At 35.4% G+C, this 10,581-nt stretch overlaps 2 protein-coding genes across 2 annotated transcripts; one reads left to right on the forward strand and one right to left on the reverse strand.

The window, feature by feature from the left end:
• Nucleotides 1-72: 72 nt before the first annotated feature.
• LOC128389411 (chromodomain-helicase-DNA-binding protein 4-like) lies at nucleotides 73-7,132 on the reverse strand. Its single transcript, XM_053348991.1, is given in 7 exon segments — nucleotides 73-2,543; nucleotides 2,821-2,942; nucleotides 3,053-3,763; nucleotides 3,766-4,355; nucleotides 4,477-5,844; nucleotides 5,846-5,934; nucleotides 6,161-7,132. Coding segments are annotated over 7 exon segments (5,763 nt in total). The 5' UTR covers nucleotides 6,944-7,132; the 3' UTR covers nucleotides 73-443.
• Nucleotides 7,133-7,433: 301 nt separating this feature from the next.
• LOC128389538 (uncharacterized) lies at nucleotides 7,434-9,854 on the forward strand. The gene is made up of 2 exons (XM_053349141.1): nucleotides 7,434-7,442; nucleotides 9,027-9,854. The coding sequence occupies exons 1-2, from the start codon at nucleotides 7,434-7,436 to the stop codon at nucleotides 9,852-9,854; spliced, it is 837 nt and encodes a 278-aa protein (XP_053205116.1).
• Nucleotides 9,855-10,581: the final 727 nt, after the last annotated feature.

The following is a 10,581-nucleotide window of genomic DNA, read 5'->3' on the forward strand; positions in this document are numbered from 1 at the left end:
TTTTGTTGTTGATAATTAATTGAATTTATTGATTCATTTTTTTTTTGTAAATTATCGAATGATCAAGTCAAATACTTGGTATAATGACATTTATGATGAGTTTTATGTAAACTGTCATAGGAAATAATCATACATGAGGTTTTGTTTGTGATTAGGAATTTGAATGGATAAAAATGTGAAAATGAACAAATCAGATTGATAGGATTTTGTATCAATGGAAGTGTGAAAAGATTGTGAATGAGTAGATTTGACAAAGAATCAGTTAACTATAATCATCAATAATAATGACCAATTAACATGCAGTTAATATTATTTTCTTTAGTTTAGAATTAAGTTGATTAATAATAATAATCTTTTCAGATTGATTTTCATTTCATTCATTATTATTATTATTCTTAAGGTTGTTGTTGTTGTTATTTTTAGTGTTACTATTGTTACTATTGTTATTGTTGATGTTGATCTCCACCACCGGAATTGATAAAAATTTGAGGTTGTTGTTGTAGTTGTTGTGGTTGTTGTAATTGTTGGGGTTGTCCAGTTAATCGGGATAAAATGCCTCGCTCGGACATTTGAAGTCTCTGTGCTACAGGAGGTATTCGAGCAATTGTTGCAGGTAAACGAGAAACATCCGATTTCATATCACTTAAAAGTTCCTCCAGTTGATTAAGGACTTTATGTAGAACTGCATTCGCTGGTTTATTACCAGAATGAGATTCTTTGGAAAGATGTGAATGCGATTCAGCCAAACACTCCATCTCGGCGAATCGGGAATTCAATGCCATCACTGGGTGGGTTGGATCTTGAATTAAATTCAGATAAGCAGCTCGTCGCAATTGCTCCTCAATTACCAGCGCTTGTTCAAGTAACTTGAATCGTCGAGCAAGAAACTTGTTCTTAATTTCTAAAAAGTTTCCTTTACCAACATCCATTTTAAAAGGTTCATTGATTATCATGAAATTTGGATCATTTTGAATGTCTTGCCAACGTCCATAACCATGTTTAACGATACCAGATAGAAGCCAATAATCATGTCGACGATGCCAAATTTCATATTCTCTACCCTGAGCTGCCCTTTCTTCATTCGTCCACAGTGTATGTAATTCGGTGAATCCGCCGTCGGCGATATTAAACATAAATCGACGTTTTTCTGGTTCATTTTCCTTCTCCATTTCCATTTCCAGTTCATTCTCTTTTTCTTTTTCTTTTTCCTTCTCTTTCTTTGGTTGTTGTGATTGTGATTGTGATTGTTGTTTTTGTTTCTGCAATTGTAGTGCGACTTGTTGATCACCATTTTCAGTTACTAATTCACTGTCTTCTTTGGGTTCAACTTTGATTTCTTGCTTAATTGTCTCTTCATTTGCCGATGTTGTTGTTGTTGTTGTTTCACTTGATTCTTTGTTCTTGTTTGTTTTTGTTGTCAGTTCTTCAGGTTCATTAGATTCTATCGACTCTTTACTTTTGTCGTTTTCGTCTTTTTCATCGAGTTTTTCCAAATTTTCGCTTTCATCTTCATCTTTCTTTTCTTCATCAATTTCCATTTTCTCTTCATCGCCTTCGCCATCATTATCTTTCATTATTTTATCTTCTTTTTTCATTTCTTCACTTTCGTCTAGGTCTTTTTCTTCTTCAGCACTTTTGTCTTCTTCTTCTTTTGAGTCTTCTTTTTCTTTTTCTTTTTCTTCTCCGTCTTTGTCTTTAACTCCTTCTTCGATTTGAGCTTCACATTCAATTTGTTCAACTTCTTCTTCTTCATCATTTTCTAACTTTTCTTTGACTTTTTCTCCATCAATTTCTTCCACTTCTTCTCCTTCTTCTTCCTCCTCTTCTCCTTCTTTAATTTCTTCATCTTCATCGCCAATCTTTTCCGTTTCCTCGTCTTTGTTTTTTCCTTTTTCCAATTTTTCTTCACTTTCAGAGTCTTTTTCTTTTTCTTTCTCTTCACCTCCTTCTCCTTCGGTTTCCTTCATTGTAATATCATCACCTTCTTCTTTTGCCAACCCTTCCTTTACACTTTCCTTTTCCACCTCTTTCCCATCGACAATATTTCCTTTCATATCAACATCTTTCTCATTCTGTCCAATCTCTTCTTTAGCTTCTCCCGATATTGGTTGAGGTGTAGCAGCTTTACTATCATTTGGTGTCGATAATAATGATGGAGTAGATGAGTTTTCTTTTGTACCATTTGTCTCTTTTGGAATCTCAGTAACCACAGCTTCTGGTATGGGCATACTTCGTGCACCATTAATATGTTCAAACTCTTGAACTTTCTTTCGTATCAAAGACATGATACCAATTCGTGTGAGAACAAGTTGTCTGGATAATCCTTCACGAGGAACACCATCAGCAAATGTCTCCAAATTGTCAGCACCCGGTTCACAAAGATGCCGCATAAATAGTGACACATATGCTCGGAAATTTCTCTCCGATTTACACCGAAGATCACGAACCAACCACTGAGAATTGAATGAATCTTGAGGTGGCATTCCGTACCTCATGATAGCATTGAGAAAAGCTTTTCTTTGACGATGATTGAAACCCAAAACCTAAATGAATGAACAATTTCATCAAATTATTAATATTAATATTTTCAGTTTACATATTGATCAAGTCAATAAATTGTCATGTATCGCCTTTGAGATGATACTTTGTTATTAAGCTAATAACTAAGCCAATCAAACATATCAACCCCTAAAGATACATCATTTTACTATTGCATTAAATTATTAATAATAAAATCAAATATTCTTAGTTTGATCATAGATTATTGTTGTTTTTAATGCCTCATTATTAATCATTGATTATCAATCTTATGATAATTACCTCGATAATACCACCAACTTTTGCCAAGAGAGGTGGTAATGGTTTGTCCTTTTCGGTCTTTTCGTTTTTCCCTCTTCGTCGACCAGTTTTTTCTTCCGTCTTTTCTTCAAAGTCATCATCATCTAGAACAATACAACAATCAACAAATCAACATTAAAATCATTTCCATCGAATTTCAAAAATAATAAATAAACAAATAAACAAATAAAAAAGGAAAAGGAAAAACACTCACCGGTTGGAACAGAAAAGTCGGAATTATATTCAGAGCCATTATCTTGCCAATTCTGCTCTTCTTGACCTCCTGCAGCATCGTTATAATTAACTTGTTTTCGTACTCGTTTACCTTTACCCAAGGTTCGAGCCAAATCTTCTTGTTGCTGCTCATAATGATGTCGTAAAAGTTTCTCCCAATAAGCAGGATCAGCAGATTCAACATCTTGCTTGAGAATCTCCGTTTCTGGTTCTTCCTCTTCCGCTTCTTTCGTCGCATATGCGGCCACTTTAAACGAACTAAGATACTCGTTCGCCCAAAGCTCCTTCTGTTCTATTCCTTCCTGCGATCTATCCAATAATCCTCGAATTGCTTCTTCATCATAATGAATTGCCGACTCTTCTTTCCCTTCCTCTTCTTTAAACAATTCTTCCGTACCAAACTTGAGAATGTCGTCCAGTTCTTGCTTCGACATTGTATTCTTAGCTCCCATTCCTGGTCGCACCACCAAATGGGTCAACATCATCTTCTTCTTGGCTACCTGGGTAATCCTCTCCTCTACAGATGCTCGGGTCACAAATCGGTAAATCATCACTTTATTTGACTGACCAATACGATGGGCTCGAGAAAATGCCTGAATATCATTGTGAGGATTCCAATCGGAATCATAGATCACCACAGTATCTGCAGTCGCCAAATTAATACCCAGACCTCCAGCTCGAGTTGATAAAGGAAACAAAATTGTGCTGCTCCTGGAGCATTGAACCTGTCAATTGCTTCTTGTCTCTGGGATCCGGTGATTCCACCATCAATCCTTTCATACTTGTAACCTTCCGCTTCCAGGAAATCTTCCAGTATATCCAACATTTTGGTCATTTGTGAGAAAACAAGAACTCGATGTCCAGTATCTTTAAGTATTCTCAACATTTTCTGCAACACAATCAACTTTCCTGCCGCTTTGGTCAATGCGGTCCCCTCATAAGCTCCATTCACTGTTAACGGTGCTTCTTGAGCAGCAACCGGGAAAAGATAAGGATGATTACAGCATTTCTTTAGATCCATCATAATATTGATCAGGGAAACTTGTTGACCTCCTCCTTTCGTATTGAGAGCCTCGAAATTACGAGTCAAAATGTATTTATAAAATTTCTTTTGCATTGGACTCAAATCCACTCGAACAATGAATTCACTTTTAGTTGGCATTCCTTTTAATACATCGGCTTTCAATCGACGCAAAAGATGAGGACCAAGCATATCATGAAGTTTCTTTACTTGTTCTTCTTTAGCAATATCAGCGAATTCATTAAGAAAACCTTGCAAGTCACTGAAGAAAAGGAATGGAAAATGAAGCAAGAGAAAGAAAAAGAAAGAAAAAGAAAGAAAAAGAAAAGTTAATCATCAATACAATATCCATATAATACAATGTAATTAAATAAATTACTCACGTAAAACGAGATGGACTCAGGAAATTTAGTAAATGAAACAATTCTTCCAGGTTATTTTGTAAAGGTGTTCCAGTCAGTAAAAGTTTATATGCAATCTTATATTGATTAAGGATTCGGAAAAATTTAGATTGATTGTTTTTCAGTCGATGAGCTTCATCCACAACCAACACTTGCCAATCAACCGAACCAAGAGTCGCATTGTCAATACAAATCAACTCGTATGATGTTAAAAGTACATGAAATTTAATTGGACACTCTTTCCGTATTCGAGAGGCCTTGAAACCTCCTCGAACGGCTCCTTCTTCGAAACTCAGTTCGTGCTCCCGAATCACTGCTCGAGAGTCTTTATCTCCGATGTATGTTACACAATAGAAATCCGGTGCCCAAACTTCAAATTCTCTCTCCCAATTGATGATTGTCGACAAAGGAGCAGACACCAGGAAAGGACCTTTACAGTGACCCTCTTTGTAAAGAGAGTAAAGAAACACTATCGTTTGGATTGTCTTCCCCAAACCCATTTCATCGGCCAGAATAGTGTCCGTTCCATGTGCCCAAGAATATCGAAGCCAGTTAATACCTTCCAATTGGTATGGGTGCAGTTCCATTCCGGTCACATCAATATAAGCCGGTTGTTTCTCGTGCTTCTTTTTAGGATCAACTGTCGGTTTATCCGGCGGCGGAGCATAAAACCTTTCAACACTACTATCGGTGTCTCTGTTTTTTGACTTTTTGTTTGACTTTTTACTTGACTTTTTACTGCTTCCACCTCCATGCAAAATCTCAACCGATGAACGCAGATCCCAATATGCTTGGATTGCTCTCTTCATCTCTGGTATTTCAAAGTCTTCCTGTTCCTCGTACTCCCAAGATGCCTGATCGTAACCAAGGTCTCGCCATTTAACAAGATACAAGTAACTCCCGTCTCTCATTTGTTTATGGTTAATAACGCGATGCACTTGCAACCATTCAGGTCGAATACCATATCGATAATATCTCTCCTCCAGAGCAGCATCAACATAAACTTTTCTCTCCACTCGTTTCTTCCCGGTTCCAGCATTAATTTCACCTTCACCATCCAACTCTTCTGCCTCCTCCTCTTGCTTGGCTCGCGACCTTTTCCTCGCTTCCAGTGTGTCCATGTCGATTATCGGTGGTTCATCCATATCGTTTTTACGACAATAAATACGGAACATGGATGTATGGAATACGTCTAATTGTAACTCAGAGATCCACTGGCAATGCCAATAAGACATGTCGTGAAATTTAACGAAAAATTCACGTAAAGGCTTCGGTTGGTGTTTCTTACTGGTCGATGGTTGAGCTGCTGGAATGTTTGATTCATCGCTTTTCTTTTCTCCACCTTCGCCTCTTCTTTCCTTCATTTTCGTCTTCATCCATTTCAGGCATAACCCATTTCCATGTTAATATTTTAGCTACTTTGCCTTTCAATGGTTCAACCTAAATTTCATCATGACAACAATGAAAACAAAGAATGAGAGGAAAACAAATTAGAAGGAAACAAGTTGGAACAAATGAAAACAAATCAAAACAAATGACAAATTAAAACAAATCAAAACAAATTAAAACAAACCAAATGTTGATTAGTTTGCTATCATCTTGGTTGATCTTTTGATTGTTTATTATCAATCAAAAGGTCAACTCTATTATTCTAATATTTACTTACCGAACAACGTGGACATGTCCATTCACCGTCAGGGACAACTCGTAGAGGTGGATTGAGACAGAAAGTGTGATAAGCAGACGGACACAGATCACAACATAATAATTCACCACCATCTCTACACACTCGACAAAACTCCATATGATGATCATCTTTCGCCGGTGGTTCTTCAATCTCGGCTTCTTGGGCACCCTCTCCTTCACAATGTGGACAACTCCATTTTCCCTCGGGTGCCTCCTCCAATTCCGGCTCCAGACACACCAAATGGTAGGCTCGAGGACAAGTATCACAAAGAATTATTTCACCTCCTTGTTGACAAACATCACAATAGTCCTGATGATCCGTCTCATACCCTTCACTGTCAGAACCGGCAGCTGAATCAAAACTTGCCGTGGTTTTTGTTTTCTTTTTCTTCTTTGACTGTTTACTCTTCTTTTTCTTTTTATCACTGACTGGCGGTGGTGAGGCAGCTTCAGCCTCTTGCAGGGCTGCCTCAAATTCAACATCACTTTTGTTGGGTTCACTTAAAGTTTCATCTTCATCTGAACTAGCGGTCTTTTTCCTCTTGTTACTTGTACTAATTGAACCAAGTTTGATTTTTATCGAAGGAACTGATTTCGTTTTGCTCGACTTTTTCTTCTTCTTTTCGCTCACACCCCCACTCCCACTGCCACTGCCCCCGGCAACAGCATTGCCTCCGCCGTCAGGGTCACACTTTGAACCACGGGTTCTTTTAGTCTCTTGTACTTTCTCAACCACATATTCCTCATCAATCTCGTCTTCCATGACAGCGGCTATTATTCTAGTCCAATCAAACTTTTACTTCGATGTCCGTAGTATCAATCAACTCCTGGTTAACTCTTGAAACTAATTATATACACAAAATTAAGATTTAAATAAGTTAATTAACTCTAATTACACAAATAATCACAGAGAATAAAAATTAACCGTGGACATTGACACAATACAATAGATCTTCAATTTCTCTCTCTCTTCTCAATTAATACAAACGCCATCTTGAGATCGTTTAGGTAACAACGCGCGCATTTCAAATTCTTTTCTTTTACTTCCAATTTGTTGAAATCGTTGATCACAATTAACGAATTATTTTTACTGATTCTCACCTTTAGTATTCAAGCAATTATGAAATTTATATTTTATAATTAAAATTATTATTTAAAAAATGTATTGAGCAAAAGATTAGAGATGAAAAATAAACTTACAACAGAAAAAATCAAGAAAAAACTTTCATTCTTTTATTAAAATCTTCAACCTTATGAACCAAGTAAGTAACATTCATTAGAAAACAATTTAACTGCAATACTAATGATTACAAATTCTGATGTAATTATTGTGAATTTATTAACATCAATTAATTCATTTAATTCTCTCTCATTCACTTACATTTCCAAGCTACAGTTGACGCAATTTCTGATTTTCTTTTGGTCGAAGCGATTCTCAGAGCTAAAGATTGGGATCCTAAAAACTGGGACGTTGTTTACACTAATTATCCTTCGAGATTGATGAAACTGAAAGTTCCCGGTCGTAACTTCATCAAGACAAACGATATCGCAACAATCATCTATGAGCCCGAATCGTTGCAACAAGATATTAGTAAATTGATTGAGACTTTCGTTTAGGGAGTTGAACGATTGTCCGAGCTTCTGGAACTGAAGATTGTGTCAGAATTTACACCGAATCAACTACTCAGGATAATGCTGATCAATTGGCTGAACAAATTTTCTTGTTGTTTAGTAAATATTCTGGACTGAAACAACAAAGATCAGAAAAACTCGATTTAAATTAGTAAAATTGAAGGAAAAATTTTAAATCATCGGGGCTCAAGTGATCATCTATTTATTAACAAAATATTTACATCTCTTGATTGAATAAATTTATACTTTTCATATTTATTGATTAGAAATACCGATTCGGACGTACGGATCTCGAAAAATCGAGTGACCGAAAAGCGAATGTTTGACTTTTGACTTAAAATTTTTGGTCAAATGTTATTCTTTTGACCTATTATTTCATATACCTAAGCTCATCATCATTTGAAGTAAGGTTATTGAGATCCAACAAGACCAAAATTAAATCGCTATCTAACTTTCACATCATAGATTTCTTATAGATCATAAAATCGCGATTTTGGCCTTTAAATAGAGACCATAGTCGAATTTGAGCTTCGAAAACTATTCTACCTTTTTTCTACTATTCTTGAGATGCTCACTCGTTTTCGGTCCCCCGATAATTCACTATCCTCATAATTTTAAAAAGTTGGTAAACCGAATCGTTCAAAAATTGAATCGATGAATAAATATGATCAAATCATTTCTTTCAGGTAAGGACAAGTACCAAAAAGGCCTGCAAAATCAAACTGCTTAAAACTTAACTATTTTGATGCTGAGCGTTATGGTGATTCTGAATTTTTACTTTTTATTTCTCAAAAAATGATATTTTGTAATATCGTCGAAAAACCGTGTTACAACTACAACTAATAACTACCGAAATATTGAGGGCCACTTACCTATTCGCGAACACGGCAAAGAGTACATTTGCCCCACTCAGTTTTTGATGTTCTACAATATGATGAAATTGATTTTAGTCTAATGATTAATTAAGATAGTTTTTTTCACAGGCCGATTTTTACGGAACGGAAATAGTCCTACAAGATATTGGTGAACATGAATAGAAACTTACTTTTCCTACTCAATTTTCGATGCTCTATCAAGCCCCGAAGTTCATTTTTGTCTTATGACTGACTAACATAGTTTTCCTAGTTTAGGTCCTCATCCTTATCTTATATTTATTTATCGATTCAGTTTTTGAACGATTCGGTTCATTTAACTTTTATGTTTATAATTTTCAGGTCTTTCCACCTGGAATTATACGTGAATTTTCTGATTCAAATCCTATTCAAGCGAAATTGGTCTATTATCGGGATCCATTTTGGATGCCGTTTATTGTTCCAGGAAAAGAAGGTTTTCACCATGACATTTTGAATAGAATTTCGAATGTTTCTAAGTTTATCAATATGGAGGCATCGCATTGCTTCGTTGGACGCCATGTTCTTATCAAAGATCGAAGAATTCATCCAGATGGGCATCCAATTAAAAGAGGAATCATTAAAAGACTACCATCATCAAACAATGGCACATATTGTATTTATACATTGGATTTTGGTATAAAAATTCCAGTTGAATTGAGGTGCATTCACAAAATTGGTGAAGATCTGATTTCAATTCCACCTACGCTTTTCAATGCGCGGTTGATGGGGATTAAGCCAATCAGTAAATTTACATTTCTAAGAGGAAATGTTACGAATGCATATTTTGTTATGAAAGAATTAGATTCTGCAGCGAATATTTTTGTTTATATTAGACGATGTTATACATTGAATGATGGAACTATTTACGTTCAGGTCATTTCAACTAAAAATGGATTTCGAGTTGATTGGGCAGCGGAAATGATTATTTGTCGAACTTCGTTAAAATATTATGAAAATTATGGATGTTTCCGTTCAGATCAAAATTATTGTTATACCTTTCATTTCTTAAATCAATACTTTGACAAAACTATTAATAAATGTTACCGCATCCATGATTGTCCTTTCTGTGGAAATCAGCATCGTTTGATTTATTGTGGCTCGTATCAAAAAGCTGACCAAAATTTGATTAACCTAGAAAATCGCATTTAATTCATACATAATGGTTATCAATATGATCAAATCATTTTTTCAGGCAAATTGTCTTATATTTATTCATCGATTCAATTTTTGAACGATTCGGTTTACCAACTTTTTAAAATTATGAGGATAGTGAATTATCGGGGGACCGAAAACGAGTGAGCATCTCAAGAATAGTAGAAAAAAGGTAGAATAGTTTTCGAAGCTCAAATTCGACTATGGTCTCTATTTAAAGGCCAAAATCGCGATTTTATGATCTATAAGAAATCTATGATGTGAAAGTTAGATAGCGATTTAATTTTGGTCTTGTTGGATCTCAATAACCTTACTTCAAATGATGATGAGCTTAGGTATATGAAATAATAGGTCAAAAGAATAACATTTGACCAAAAATTTTAAGTCAAAAGTCAAACATTCGCTTTTCGGTCACTCGATTTTCGAGATCCGTACGTCCGAATCGGTATTTCTAATCAATAAATATGAAAAGTATAAATTTATTCAATCAAGAGATGTAAATATTTTGTTAATAAATAGATGATCACTTGAGCCCCGATGATTTAAAATTTTCCTTCAATTTTACTAATTTAAATCGAGTTTTCTGATCTTTGTTGTTTCAGTCCAGAATATTTACTAAACAACAAGAAAATTTGTTCAGCCAATTGATCAGCATTATCCTGAGTAGTTGATTCGGTGTAAATTCTGACACAATCTTCAGTTCCAGAAGCTCGGACAATCGTTC

The sequence above is a fragment of the Panonychus citri genome, unplaced genomic scaffold, assembly GCF_014898815.1.
Source record: "Panonychus citri isolate SS breed McGregor unplaced genomic scaffold, ASM1489881v1 Contig00108, whole genome shotgun sequence".
NCBI classification, from domain to species: domain Eukaryota; kingdom Metazoa; phylum Arthropoda; class Arachnida; order Trombidiformes; family Tetranychidae; genus Panonychus; species Panonychus citri.